The sequence below is a fragment of the Cryptomeria japonica genome, chromosome 10, assembly GCF_030272615.1.
Source record: "Cryptomeria japonica chromosome 10, Sugi_1.0, whole genome shotgun sequence".
In the NCBI taxonomy this organism is placed as follows: Eukaryota; Viridiplantae; Streptophyta; class Pinopsida; order Cupressales; family Cupressaceae; genus Cryptomeria; species Cryptomeria japonica.
This window is the reverse complement of record NC_081414.1, coordinates 673,936,251-673,951,726: the sequence shown is the minus strand read 5'-3', so window position 1 is coordinate 673,951,726 and position 15,476 is coordinate 673,936,251. Positions and strand designations below refer to the sequence as shown.

Here is a 15,476-nt window from a genome sequence, read left to right as displayed (position 1 = left end):
CTCTGAGGATTTCCTATTATTCTATTGAGCAGAACAATCATGTCCCCAATGTCCTCCTTGAAGTATGCTCGCACTAGGCTCTTTCTCTGGAGTTTGGAGGCGCCCTTCCTCGGCTTGTCTAGCCAGGAATGGTTAACTATGGCATCATATTCCTCCAGGTGGTCGTGGTATAGACTGTCAGCTTCGTCCTTTGTCATATATACTGCGTTGTGGTACTCAGGGATCCTGAAGGCCTCTCTGATGGCCTCATCGCTGACATTCGCCAACACTCTTCCATCAAGTGCAACAATATCCTTACTGATGGGGTTGTAGTGTTTGGCACATTCGACTACTAGTTCATTGCACTGCATGGTGGGGAGGAAGCCAACAGCGTGCACGATACCACTCTTCATCATTTTTCGCGCAATGGTGGTAGGCACAAGGTTGTCCAGACCAAACATTCGCTTCTTAAACTCCCTCAGATTTGATGTGTCCGAGGTTGGTGTCGCTGATGTTCTTCCACTTTGAAGTCATCCTCGACTCTGGAGGAGCATCTTTGTCTACCTGGAATTTCATAATGTATAAGGCCTGCAGGCAAACAATGGAAATTTTAAAGTTAGGAAAGGATTTGTAGAGTTTTGAAAATAACAGGGCTGCGAAATGGCTAAGTGTTGGAAAATTTTCCATTTTTTATTCTCATACTTAGCCATAAAAATCGAATTTTCACCTTAAAACCCTCAGTCTTAAGGTTAGTTGTGGTTACCACCAAGTGTCAAAACTTTCAAAAAAAATTTCACACTTAGACAAAAAAAATGATTTTCTTCCTCCAAAATTTTTGAAAAAAACATTTATTAAATTCTGGAAAATATTCAAAAAATTCACAATTTTAATTTCACCTCTGACTTGGATAGGAGCAAGGCTAGATTTTTCTCCAAAATATTCAGAAAATTCAGAAAAGTTTGGAGGATTCTTCCTCATACTAGTTGCCCTTCTCCAAAAATCTGTAAACCTTCTGCCAAAAAATATTATCCCACTTCCAGCAATATCTAGAATTTTCTCTAGATGATCTTCAAACTGACATACTTTACTAAGCTCTCCTTAGTAATTTTGAACTTCTTGGTGTAATAATGAGTTGATAATGAAGTATTTGTAGACAAGGTTAAATCTTCAAGCAAAACCCCTAAAATCATCCAACTCATACTTCTAATTCTTTAAAAAAACTTTCCATTTTGATTTAAGTTTGAAGATATTCATCAATCCTCCAATATTCCCTTTCAAAAAAAACTTTCCATTTTGAATTAAGTTTGAAGATATTCATCAATTCTCGAATAGACCCTTTCAAAAACTTTCCATTTTGAATTAATATCTCAATAATTTTCCAATATTCCTTCAATATTCTTTTCCTCAAAAAAACTTTCCACTTTGGATTTATTTTGAAGATATTCAATAATCCCTAGATATTTTCTTCATTTTGGATTTAATTTTGAAATCTCTGTGGATTTAGTGACATCATGTTGACTTTGTTTGACCTTCCATGTGTAGGTGGATTTTTTCGAATTTTATCTCCATCTTCTTCAAATTTTGGCGGACTTTGGATACCTCTCCAAGGTATGGCGGACTTCAGACTTGGCTCTTCTATGGCTTTCTTACTCTGGGCGGACTTTGGTGGCCTCTCCCCTTGTGAAGATCTTGGGCGGACTTTGAACACATCTCTAGTATGGCCTAGGGCGGAGTTTAGACATTTATCCCACATGACTTCTCTAGCCTATGGCGGACTTTAGACTTCTCTCCCACCTTGGGCGGACTTTGGTGACCTCTCTCCCACCTTGGGTGGACTTTGGTGACCTCTCCTCAAGACCCTCCTAGCCTATGGCGGACTTTGGAGGTTGCTCCCAACACTTGGCAAGCTTGGGCGGACTTTGTTGTTAGCTCCCAAATGACTATGGCGGACTTTGGTGTCTTCTCCATCTTGGGCGGACTTCTAGCGCTTCTCCTCATTGGGCGGACTTTGGAGAGTGCTCCCACATGCTTGGGCGGACTTTGATCACTCCTCCTCCTTAGCCTCCCAACCTTGGGCGGACTTTGGAGAGTGCTCCCACATGGCCTCCAAATGCATGGCGGACTTTGGCTAAGGCACCTTCATGGCCTCCATTATTGATGTTATTTGGCTAAGGCCTTGGGGCGGACTTTAGCCTTTGCTCCAACATGGCCTCCTTCAAACTCATGGCGGACTTTGATGAGAGCTCCTTCATGGCCCCCTGAGGTGTGGCGGACTTTAAGGATAGCTCCTCCATCACTTGGGCGGACTTTAGAAGGCTCTCCACATTGACCTCTTAGACCTTGGCGGACTTTGGAGTGAGGACCTTCATGGTCCTTTTACCCTTGGCGAACTTTTAGAGTGTGCTCCCATGTGACCTCCCCAAACATGGCAGACTTCAGGGTGAGCACCCACACAGCCTCCTAAGGCATGGGGGACTTTGGTAAGGCTCCTTCATGGCCTCTCTTGCATCGTGGTGGGGTTTGAACCTGCAAAAATACTTCAAAACCCTTGTTAGCCAGACTTAGAATAATTTTCAGAGAAATTTCAAAATTTCACAATTTAGTCTAATTTAATCGGATTAACTTGAAATTTGAAATCTATGCCTAGGTGGATCATCTGAAGCAGCAAAAAGCCTAAAATCTAGGGATTTAGCTTTTTAAGTCGAAACTTGGAATTTTCGAGTTCCGGTCGAAGCTGGTCAGTGGTGCAAGTGTAAACCCTAGGTTTGCATCCCGAAAAAGCAAAAAGCCTAAAATCTAGGGATTTAGCTTTTTTAGGTCAAAACTTGGAATTTTCGAGTTCCGATCGAAGCTAGTCAGTGGTACAAGTGTAAACCCTAGGTTTGCATCCCGAAAAAGCAAAAAGCCTAAAATCTAAGGATTCAGCTTTTTTTAGGTCAAAACTTGGAATTTTCGAGTTCCGGTCGAAGCTGGTCAGTGGTGCAAGTGTAAACCCTAGGTTTGCATCCCGAAAAAGCAAAAAGCAGACATCCCTAAAAAATAGGAAAAACTTTCTAAAAATAGCCATATTGAGGATCGGGCTGAAAATGCCAAAAACAAAACTTCCTAAAAAAAGGAAAAAGCAAAAAAAGCAAACTTTCTAAAAATAGAAAGTTGTCCAAATTCGTCCAAATCGATTGCGATCTTCGTCCTTTGGCCTTTCTAAGCACTCTGGTGGTGTTCACACTTCGGAATCACATAACTTGCAAAAACTAACTTTCAATCGTCAGGGCTTGAAATGTTCTGAACTGGACAAGGCTTGGTGAAACTGCAGCAAAAGGTCACAGGACGCTAACAAAACCCTAGAAAGCAGGAAAATCAGAGGGTCCCCAGTAGCAATGGGGTGATGTGTGGAAAAAGGTCACAACAAGCCAGAAACCAGATTAGTGGTACTGAAAGGACTAGTAATAGCCAACTTTACACCTGAGGCCATTGGGGAAGCATTTGATATCTCGTTTCCTTATAATCCCACTACCACAACCATTGATGAGGCTCAAATTGCTTATGACAAAAATCTTGTTCCATGTAAAACATTGATAAATGAAGAATGGTTCAAGGAGAGAAGACCACCAAGCACTAGGATCAGTAAAAAGACCCCCAAAAGCGATTTTCACAACGAGTATGGTGATATTGTGACTTTACTCAACCGGGTCATGGGACTTCCTCAATCCAATCTCTTTGAGGAATGGATGTTCTACTTCACCAAGCAAGTCTTCGCTGGGAAGTCTAAATTCGACTGGGCTCAAATCATCAACGACAATATTCATACATAGCTGGTCGAGCTTGAAGAGAAAATGTATTTTGCCATGACCTCTTACTTGGTCTACATGTTTGCTCGACATCAACCACTGCCAGGATTAATTAAGAGAGGTGAGATTGGGAACAGGCCGAATCAGGTGAAAATATACAACTACTATTCTCAGTTGCATTACTATGACATAGCCCAAAGAGAAAAGAATAACATTGCATATGCGATTGGTCAATATGAGGGTGTCAATGACGCTTTTACAATGTGCATGGTCAAATTGATGCAAGGAGGTCAAATTGATGCAAGGAGGATTACACATAAGGCTGTCAAAGTAGGCCACCACCCTAATTCGAAAGTACGGTGCATGGTTCATCCAGTTCCCTAGATTCACCTACATCAAAATAGCAGGCTTTGAGGGAACACCGTACTGGCTTCCACGTTACCCATCAGATAGACTAGTCCTCATCGAGTTAGCAAGGCAGGCACATCTGGCAGGCAACTTACTCAGGGACAAAAAGCAGTCAAGATTCACCTTCCCTATGATCCTAGGTAACCTTGATGTGCACTTCAAGAATTCGGTGCAAGCTAAAGAGTCATTTACCGAGTTAGCATCCTATTGCTTACAGGAGCATTTCCCCAGGAAATGCTTCGACCATGATGAATTGGCGCTAGAAGAAGGGCAAGCTGGAACGAATTGGATCCTTCTCTCCGAAGATATTCGAAAGAGTCTAAAGATCCACCCCAGAACGAGAAAGATTTGCTGGATTTCAGTTCTATAAGCATAAAAATTACCGCAAGGTTGCAGACCCAAGCGAGCCCCTCTAATTCCACCGATTCAACCACAAATGGCCCAAAATCAACCTGCTCCAAATGGTGCGACTTGGTTGGTTGACAACCCGTCCCCAATAGTCTTCACAAACTACCATAATATGCCGAAAAGTCCAGATAAGTTCTATTCAATCTTCCATGTAAATGATTTAAATAGGACAGCAGAAGAACATATTAAAATATTTGAAGATGCATTGCATAACAGGCGGATTGAGTATGCTGACGTTGCATGTAAGCTCTTCCCTTACTCGTTAGGAGAAGATGCATTTTACAGGTTTATCCACCTGCCAGTATCATCCATTGATTCTTAGGAAAAGTTGAAAACAGCTTTTACAATAAAGTATGGTATTCCCATAACTCTCACCGAGTTGTATAAACAGTTCATAGAAGTAAAGAGACAAGGCCACAAACCAATCAGCTCTTTCAATAACAGATTTCACAAGGCCTTCAGTCAGTTGCAAGATCCATATGTGGTGAGTGATGCTTCTGCAAGAGAGATTTACTATTCAGCTCTAGATTATCTAACAGCGATGTTTGTCCGACAATCCCATCCTGCACTGACTCCACTAACAGAGGCATATGCCAAGGCCATGGAGATCAAAAGGGCTTAGGCCAAAATATCGCAGGACCTTTGCTCCAGTTGGAACCGCCTGCAATGCCCAATCAGATTCAAGGAATCAATCAAGCCTTAGCTCACCAAGCACCCATCATGAATCAAATACCGCAACCGACATATCAACCCCCATAGCCATCAAATCAAATGGTGCTCCATCCTGAACCACCTATATCTCAAATCCCTCCCAATCAGACTGTGTATTTGCAGAACACTGCAATACCTACCAGGACACAAGAGGAAAAGGATGAAATGCAGGAGTTAACTGACCAAATGAGGAAACTCTCTTCTAAGGTCACTTATTTGCGCAACCAAAATAATCAGTTGCAGAATAATCAGAGAAATCGGCACCAAGGCCAACACCAAAATCAATACCAAAATCAAAGTTATAAGAGGCCAAGTAGGACATGGAATACCCGTCCTAACAATGGTGGAGTTCCTACGCCATAAGATAACTCACCAACATCTGAAAAAAGGTCGGCAAACAAGTTATTTCTTGCAGAGGCTGCTCTATCCAATTGGTGTAGACTGCACAACACCAACAACACTCGGAAATGCAGTGTGATGAATTTCAAATGGCAGCACAAGGGATCTTACGTTTTGCAACAAGTTGGTTTGCATCTGATTCTCGAACTGGGAAATAAAAGAAAAAGAGAAGGGTTTAGGAAACCTAAAATTAACAAGACTGGTATGCAAGTAGACGGATTCAACATAACCAATCCTTGCTTGGCCAGAATAACTCACAACCTCGTAGGAACGGTGCAATCTTCAAGGGGACTTGGAAGATTTTCAAACTGCAAATGCATGGCTAAGCACTCAATTCTAGCGCGGCTCAAACAGACAAACTACAAATGTAAGGGGACGACTTGAGGTGATAAAGTATTATTTTATGTCATAAAGTTGGGCGATTTATTGTTGAGGAAAAATATTTTATAAAGTGAAATATTAATAAGGCAAGATGGGCGCCTAATGGGAAATAAGTTAATTTTATACTATATTTCGCTTATCTACCTTGGACGCCACATTATTATTTTATTGTCATTTTTATAAAGTATATTTGCTTCCTAGTGAAGGTCGATTTGGGAGGAAAGGTGAAATGAAATGTAATTTCAAAATAATGTGGAGTGAATGTGCATTTGGGTTTGGCGTCCATTTGTAGGGAATGTGAATTTGAATTTGGAGGCTCCAAAGTTATAAATAAGAGTGTTGGGATCTTGTTGGCATCCATGAATATTTTGTAACAAAGTGCTGCCAAATCTGTGTCAGACTTGTGCTTCGAAGTTGAGAGCTTCCTAGCTTGTGTCAATTTCGTGCTTGAGAGATAGCGCCTAGCTAATTGGAGAAACTATTTCTCATCCAGAGGAATAGATTGAGCTATATTGAGATTGATTTTAGTGAGGCTTTTTCAATTTTCTGATCTTTTGGGGTGTTCGTGAGCTTCCAGGTTGCTGCTTATTGTGGATCTGAAAGTGAAATTCAATCATAAGTCTTAAAGAAAGTTTTTATTGCTTCTAGGTATTCTCTCTATGTTTTCCTTTGGCCTAGGCAATCCTTTTTGCAAATTTTCAGAGGTTTTAATGCAGATTTGAATTTTATAGTGAAGTTCGCCCTCTCTCCCAGGTCGTACCATGCCTATGGCTGCATTGGGAAGCGTGCAATATATGTTAGGTGAGATTTGCTACTTGTTAGGGGCTTGGGTTTTGGCGTCTCCTCTCTAGCCTTCTTCAACAATTGATTTCAAGCCTTTCCGTCGAGTTTGGAAGAGTTATGAGCATTTTAGTGAGTTTTTATGTTGCTGGTCTGTATTTTCAGTTTGCTGGTTAAGTATATCAGATTTAGTGTTTGGAGTTTGGGGGGTTGTTTCTTTTGTGGAGAGTCTCTTGAAACTTGAGAATAACATTAAACATCATTTGTTGTTGTTGGATAGCAATACCTCTTGATTTGCAATTCATGTTACTTATTGTAATGTTGATTAGGAGTACTAACAGCAACTTCATTATGAATTGTTTCTTAATGCCCACTGAATAAGTGGAAGAGGCTAGCTTCGCTAGCCTATCTCTATTTCATATTGTACTCTAGTCCTCCAACTGAATAAGTGGTTGAGTACTAGTTTGGTTATAGAGGCTAGCTACGCCACCTATCTCTATTTTATATTGTACTCATATCCTCCCGCTGAATAAGTGGTTGAGTGATAGTTTTATAATTCCTAGTCCTCCCGCTGAAAAGTGGTTGAGTGATTGTCATTTGCTTAATTAAGTCCTCCCACTGAACAAGTGGTTGAGTGATTGCTTTACTTTCAGAATTTCCTTTCAGTGCAAGTTTTTGATTATCCTAACCTTAACGGGTGAATCTTGTTGTGTTAAAAAATAAAATAAAAACTAAGGGGGCCATTTCATTCCATTCCCATTTCGTGCCAAAATGACTAAAGTCAAGGGCATCTTCCAGTGGCAGTAGCAGTTGTCTATGTTGTTCAAGATCGAGTGGCAACGATTGATAATAGTGACTACAATTATGAACATTGTAATCTTATGGAATGTGATGTTTTTCCAGTATGTGTTTTTCAGATTTGTGATATGTATGTTGATTTCTATACAACTTCCCTGATGTACAAGCATAGTAGCGAACAAAAGCACTAGAGTAAGTCAGTTCATGGATCTTGAAAGGGTTTGTGGGAGGATCCAGAAAACCACACGAGGTGGAAAGTTGGTAGGTTCCTGTTCATGTCCAGGTTTGTGGTAAGCCTGTGTGAAAACCATGAAAGGTTGATAGGAAGCGTCTTTCGTTTTAAATCAAGATCATGTGAGTTGGGCTTACTGCAGATAAAGGTTGTCAGTTCTTACCATGTTCACACTAAGGGGGGGAATGTCTACAATGCTTTTTTTTTGTCCATCCAACATAACAATATTTAGCTGTCTTATAAAAACCCACGCACAGGCTGAGTCACCATCCAAACATGAGGCTTCACCCGACATCAAGTCGCACCAACTCTTTATGCTTGTTTATCAAGACCCCAACTTCACACGCTACAGAAATTGCACTCCACATTTTGAAACGCAGCCCCATCTACGGAGACGTGATATCCCAGTCAGCTGCACCAATAAAGTCACCATATTCTCCTTGGTAGGAACAACTCCTATCACCAGCATCCACAATATGACATTGAAGTCGTCCTAATAATACTCCTACAGCAAATACCATATTACATTTCTCAGAACAGAGAAGTATACGAAAATTCTGACCAAGTCCTCCTTTCTTTAAAGACATTACAAGCAGCAACACATGTCTTATTTATCCAAACATGGACCTTACAATACTTCCAAAGGAATTACGACAAGCACATAAGGTGGATTAACTCTACCAATAAATAAACACGATATCAATTCCCATGACTTCAACTTTGAACACCGTCACTTGCATTTTCAAAAAGGATTTGACACACCTACTTGTGTAGTTATTGCATATACTATTTTTTACACCACCACAAACCGTTATTTAAAGTATGATATCTAGCAGCCACACAGGTTATTCAATATCGCACCCCTCAAAATATACTTTCAACGCATGCTTAACAAATTTGTTGAAAATTCAACTGATGACATGGCGCACAAGCAAGAAGCTAACAAAACGCTGAGGTAGACAAACAGTTAGCTTAAGCTAACACCCAACCAACTTAATCACACACACAAGCTGCTCAACCAGACAGGCAGGTAGCTAAAACACACAGACTAGCAGCTCAAGTAGACACCCAAGCAGCTCAAGCAAGTAGGCGAGTAGCTCAAGCACCCAACCAAGTAGCTCAACTGAAACTGTAATGAATAATCAGCAACTTGACAAGCACTCATATTGATCATCAACATTTGACATCAATGACAAAATATTTAAAAAGATAAACCCCAACAGCAAAAAGACGTTCAATCATTGTCACATGTCACCAAAGAGGTGGCAATGCATCAATTTAAATGACTTATCTAGATTTGGGGTGATTGAACTAGAACTACCAGCATTCTATATGAACCTAAAACAAAAAAAAATACAAATTAACAACCCTACAACTTAAAAAAAATTTAAAATCGACATCATAACCTCTTATTATGCATTAAAAGTTCAAAAAGAATTCAAAACTTAACAAAAAAATAAAATTAGAATACTTCAAAAATCTTCAAAAAAGTTATTCAAAACTAGAAAAAAATGAAAAATCTACTCATCTTTGATGGTTAAATCTTATTTGTACAGCTATTTCTCCCCTATTGGTGTAGTTTTAACCCTTATGTAGCCCTCATTTTTGAAAAAAAAAGATGAACCAACCTTCAAAACTGAGCAATGGCAGCTTGGAGGAAAGAAATGCAGTTATGGTCTTCTATGTTTGTCAAATGAGTTGAAAAACATGTTATGCCCTTGCATCAGGGCAGCCAAATGCTTTTAGTTTTTTAATTTTTTTAAATTGATTTTGGGGTCTAGGCCCCACGGACACCGCTAGGTTTGGTCGAGACATCTCAGGTACGCCCAAGGTACCACCCAAGGAACCTGAGGTGACCAGGTGGCATCCTAGAATACCCATATGCATACTGGTACCAGAACAGGACCTGAACCAAACCCATATGGGGACAGGGGCTGATCCAGTAGTACCTGGTAACACGGTAAGGTTCTATTGATAGAAGTCAACAAATGAAATGTTTGCAATTCCACCCTCATCCACATTAGTTTCATTCAACAGAATAAACTATTCTACAATACTTATCAAATGAAGTTCTTAAAGAAACTAGAGAAACTGTTTAAATAAAGTTAGGGGCTGAAAGAGGCCACATCATGAATCTATATTGATAAAAATCCAATCCATTCCTCGAGTGCCCATGTCATGAGTGTGAATGTAAGAGAATAAAATCAATTCCTCAACTGTGACATATGATTGAGAATCTTAAGGAGCAAATTCAACTGATATGCCATAAATTTACCATCATAAAAAAATTTATATTTGGCTGGAGTGTTTTAATCCTCTTAAGGGATTGTGATGGAGCAATTATTTAATATACCATAAAGGATATTTGGGGTGGGTCGATTTCAATGTTTGCCTTATTTAACTATTGACTCTGGGAGATCTTTACTTAGTCAATATGTACTCTGTTCTAGTTCCTTGTCAAAGCACCGTTTGGTTCCCAACCGTAGCCTTCATGCTAATGGAAGTGAGGTTTTAAACCTTACCATTTACATAGTTAAAAGGGTGGTCAGTTTACTTTGCAGGGTTCATCAACATTCAGTTTTAGTTCCACTGCACCTTGCTGCCTTACTTTTGCAGTTAATCATCACTTTGCAAGGCTTATCACAATATTCAATTTTAGTCCTACTGCACCTTGCTGCCTTACTTTTCCATTAATCATTACTGCCAAGGTTTATCAACATTCAGTTTCAGTTCCACTGCACCTTACTGCCTTAATTTTACATTTAATCATCACCCATTAGTCTACATTGTGCAGTGTAAACCATCCAGGCATCTATTTTTAGGAGTAATCTTTTTCCTCTTTCAGGAAGAATGTTTTTCTTACTAAACTTTTGACGTGATGTTTTTCGGTAAAGTTTACTCCGAAGGGTTGACAGAGTGATCCCGTTATCTACCATAATTGTTAAAATAAACAAAATAAACCCAATTTGAGAAAAGACAGAGAAACTTACGTGCAAATCATTGTCGATGGGGGGAGGATCAAGATTGTACGCACACGCAACTGAGTTTGTCCTCCCTGTAAGAAATTTCAAATTGGAATGCAAATAAGAATGATGGTGCCTGACATTCAGATTCCCTGGAATCCGTTGTTTTAAACCCAATTTTAGTTTAATTGAATTTAGCTTTAGACAGTGCCCTCCTGATATTGACGACAAGCATGCCATGGTGTCATAGAATGGATTGGGCTACTTCTTCCCTGTGAAAAGATGAATTTTCCCTTTCTTTCGCCCACGATTTTTTGGTTTGGATATTTCTATATTTTATTCATTTAGGTTGATAATTTTTGCAGAATATAAAATTATATGATATTTTATGTGACAGTTTGAAGTCAATCAACGTAAATCGTTTTGCAAATATGCTTCCTCCCTAATAGGACAGAAGCACTTGATTCTATTTTTTTAATTTTCTATTCATAGATTGTTCCAACAAGACTCCTTTCACGGGAGGTTTGGTCAAAATTCAAACATTACTTTACGGTTATCGTTTTATGGAAGGATTATTTTAAAACATTGAGTTGGTGTTGTGAGAATGTTTAGGCTATTTGGCAATGGTAGTTTTTTAATTGATTTTATTTAAGTAATATTATAAAAAGTTAGAAAGTTGATGGTTTTCTGAATTTTTAAGTATAGTTTTATTAGTTGTGGATTTATTCTTATGTTGAATTTGATTCACAATATAAATCTTGTCTTTTATCTTTTTTCACTCATTTACACCTATTTTTTATGTATTCGATTTTATCTTATCTATATTTATTTCTATTTACACGCATTTCCACTTGCACATCTTTGATCCTAAGATCTTCATCTCTATCCAAAGTAACTTAAAATTCACTCAAGCTTGATCCTAAAATTCAAATATCAAAGTTGAAGCCACTTTTCAATAGTCATTATGAGTCATCTTGACACGATTGTTTGCAAATTATAGTTAAATATTCTTTTAAAGACAATCATATATGCAAATAGCATGTAGGAAATCATTTAAAAAATTATTATAAGACAAAAAGAACTCTAGAGTGCATTTCATTTATAAAGGACAAAGAAGCTTACTCTACGTCAAAAGCATCCAAGGCATCTACAAGTCTATGCATATTATCTTTAAGCATTTGCTTAAAGCTATAAACACTACTTTGGCAAATTTATAGATTAAGAAGGCAAAGGCAAAGAGATGAATGTTACAACTTTTCAGCAAATCTTTATTGTAACCTACAAACTATGAACTCACACCTCGAGACTTTCTTAGAACATTCCAATTTAATCCCAAGGGACTCACATTTGACCCATGCATGTTTTAAGACTACATAGAACTAAAATATGTGTCAAACTAAGAGCATTAATTTTTCATACCTAGCAACTACATTCTTTCTTTTGCCCAACCCTCAAAAGTTTCTCTAGAGGCCCCTTTTAAGGAGTTTTTATTGCAGGCCCAAGGCATGAGAAGCCCCAGTGCTTTTCCCAAACTGCAAAACCTCTTTTCACTAGAGGAGAGAATGGAGCTGTCAAGGCTTCAACATAATTCAAGATCAAAGTCCCAATAGGTTCTAACACATTTGGAATCCAAAAGTTAAATATGTATCCACTAACCATCTTATCAATCCTTAAAAGACAAGTTGTGATTCTCTTCTTCTACCTAGATCCCTATTTATGGCTCTGTTAGATATTTGTAGCGGTCTATTTTTAGTATTCCTCTTCAATTATCCCTTGTCTCACCCTAATTTTATAATTCAAATCCAAATTTCAAGTAAAAGAGGGTGGCAAACAAAACCAGTGAATCTAATTGGAATTTTATCCCTTTTCCTATTTGGATTGTGGCTAGATCTATTGGATTCACCCATCTCTTAATGTATTGGTTCCTTAAGTAAGATTAGTGGTATTATGATCTTAATTGGTGAAACCCTAATTTTAAACCATTACATTTTGGTGAACACAACTCTTCTTACACTTGCATATTTTTTATATTTTGCATACAATTTTCAAATTAAGGTGCATTCATTAATGGTTTATGTACTTACATTAGTAAAAAAATCATAAAAATTGCAAATTGTTATCTCTCTTTATCATTCATTTTATATATGTTATCATTTCAAAAAGCAAATTATTGTCATTTGGTTTTCATTAAGTGAGTTATATGATGCATTTATTTCATAGATGTGATAATGGATTAGCCTCCCTTGTTTCACTCTATCGATTTACTAAGGATCCTCCTACCTAGGAGGACATTTTAGTGCCAAAAGAGACCATTAACACTTCTTTCAAAACTCTCCCTTCAAGGGATGAAGTTTTGATGAATGATGTTGATCTTTCTCCTAAAATGTGTTTCTCCCATAAGGACATCCTGGAGGAAAATGATGACATCATAAACACCTTCCTTGATGTTACCTTACTTTCCATACATGGTACCTCTCCTAGAGAAGATATATTGATGGACATCACTAATCTTTCTCCCCAAAATTGTCCTACCTATAAAGATACCTTAGAGCAAGAAAATGAGATCATTAGAAATTTCCTTGATGTTCTCCCTTCTAAAGATGTATCCTTGGAGAACAAAGAGCTTAATCAAGTTAATACCATTCATGTTTTTAGTTAATGGAATCCTACGCCCAAGAAACCTCACAATATCCTTAAAGTTGCAAAATACATATGTGAAAAGGGTGATATAGAAAGACAACAAGAACAAAAATATGGTTCTAAAATACATCACACATTCATGATTGTGTCAAAAGGAAAGATTCCAATGTTATTATCAGTTCCCTTCCTTCTCCACGTCATCTTAAGCAAAATATTAATAAGGGACCTAATCTTGTTGAGAAACTCCATGATATCTTATTTAAGATTTCCCTTTGGGACAATTCAAACTTCACCTTCATACCATAAGTTTATCCAAGAAGCCTTGCAAAGAGTGGTTCCTCATCCTTCTTCCAAACCAAGTGATATTACATTCTCACAAGATGAATTTTCTTCTATATAGGTTAAAAATAGAGATGTTCCCCTTTATGATTACTCCTTACATTTATGAACAAAACATGAGAGGTACCTTAATTGATAATGGGTCAACACTTAACATTTGTTGTGTTGACTTATTAGATAAGATAAATTGGGATTATTCTTTTATTCAACTTGATCATCTTTGTGTTTGTGGCTTTAATAATAATCCTAGAGTGTCATTCGGTATAGTCATATTACCTATCAAAGTAGGACACTTGACTTTACCTACTCATATTCATGTCATGCCCGACAATCTTAGTTATAACCTTCTTCTAGGTAGACCATGGATTCATGCTATGAAAGCTATCCCTTCCACTCTTCATTGCACAATCAAATTCATATATAACAATGAACTTTGCAAAATCAAGGTTTATCCTAATCCTTTTTATTTTGTTCATGATGAAGTATGATGCATTTCTCCCTTTAATACTATGATTCCTTCAACAACACAATCTCTTATCAATGATGCTTCCTTAGCAAGGAAATGGGGTACATTAGACCTTACACCCTCCTTCAATGAGTATAAGATCCTTCAAACTAAGAATGAAGCCTTGAAGGATCTTTGTGTAACATTTATCCAAGCTTCTTCTAAATCAATTCCCACCTCTCCTTCTAACACATATATTGATGATGATGGGGGCTCTTTAGACTTTGACACTAAGAATGAACCCTCTCCTCTAGACATTTCAACACGTATATTTGATTCTACACATGGATACAATGGACATGATTTAGGATGTTTGCAACAAAGTTTTGACGATCAAGCAAAATCTACACCATGATTTTCCAAATAAGATCTAGGTGTCCAAAGTCCTCTTTTGTCTACATCCCCTCCCCCACTGTCTTATACATATAGGTCTTAATATAACTTCTCGTCACAATAAGAGAGAATTTTGTATGAGCTTCTTAAAGCTAACTTGATTACTCTCCCTTTTAAAAATCAAATAAAGAATCATAAGAAAAATCAACATAATCCTTCTTTTCGCAAGTATCATCAAATCCATGGCCATTCCACTAATGAATGTCATGATTTAGTGGATAAGATTCAACAACTTATTGTAACTGGTATCATTCAAATACTAGATGACAATGAGTTGGACTCCCATCTTATTTCCACATAACATTTATGTTCTTGTTATGTTTCTCCTCACTATGTGACATTGTTAGCTTATTTATTGGGGGCTCATGGTCATTCATGGTGGTATAATTTCAGGCGCAATCATACTTAGGTAGCAACATAATAGCATTATTATTATTGTCTCCATGATTGGGGGAAAAAAATAGCCTTTTAATCATTCTTTCTTTCTAATGATTCACTTTTCCTTTGAGGAGTTGTACCTTTTCATAAATTGATGTCATTTCTTGCATAGAATTATCCTTCATGCGAGTACTTGTGTGTTCCTTGTTTAGGACCTATTCTTACTTGAAATGGTTTGTCTTTTATGAATTATCTCTCCTTAGTGAATGTGTGCAATCCTTCACTAGGAATCCACTTTTTCCTAAACATTGGAGAAGGTGTGTATTCTTAGTCCCCTTCTCCTTTCTAAAGATGTCATCTTTATTAAGGATCTA

The 15,476-nt window shown here is 37.8% G+C and overlaps 1 protein-coding gene across 3 annotated transcripts in view; it reads right to left on the bottom strand.

Annotated features, from left to right (window-relative positions):
- LOC131077063 (putative transferase At1g60990, chloroplastic) overlaps positions 1 to 11,237 on the bottom strand; it is a 408,775-nt gene extending 397,538 nt beyond the window's left edge. Inside the window, exon 1 of one of the 3 annotated variants that reach the window (XM_058014480.2) lies at positions 10,875 to 11,237. In XM_058014480.2, coding sequence (XP_057870463.1) covers positions 10,875 to 11,087 — 213 coding nt within the window. In that variant the 5' untranslated portion in view covers positions 11,088 to 11,237. The remainder of the gene's footprint in view (positions 1 to 10,874) is intronic. The other 2 variants (XM_058014475.2, XM_058014470.2) reach the window with 2 other exon arrangements.
- Between the last annotated feature and the right edge of the window lie 4,239 nt (positions 11,238 to 15,476).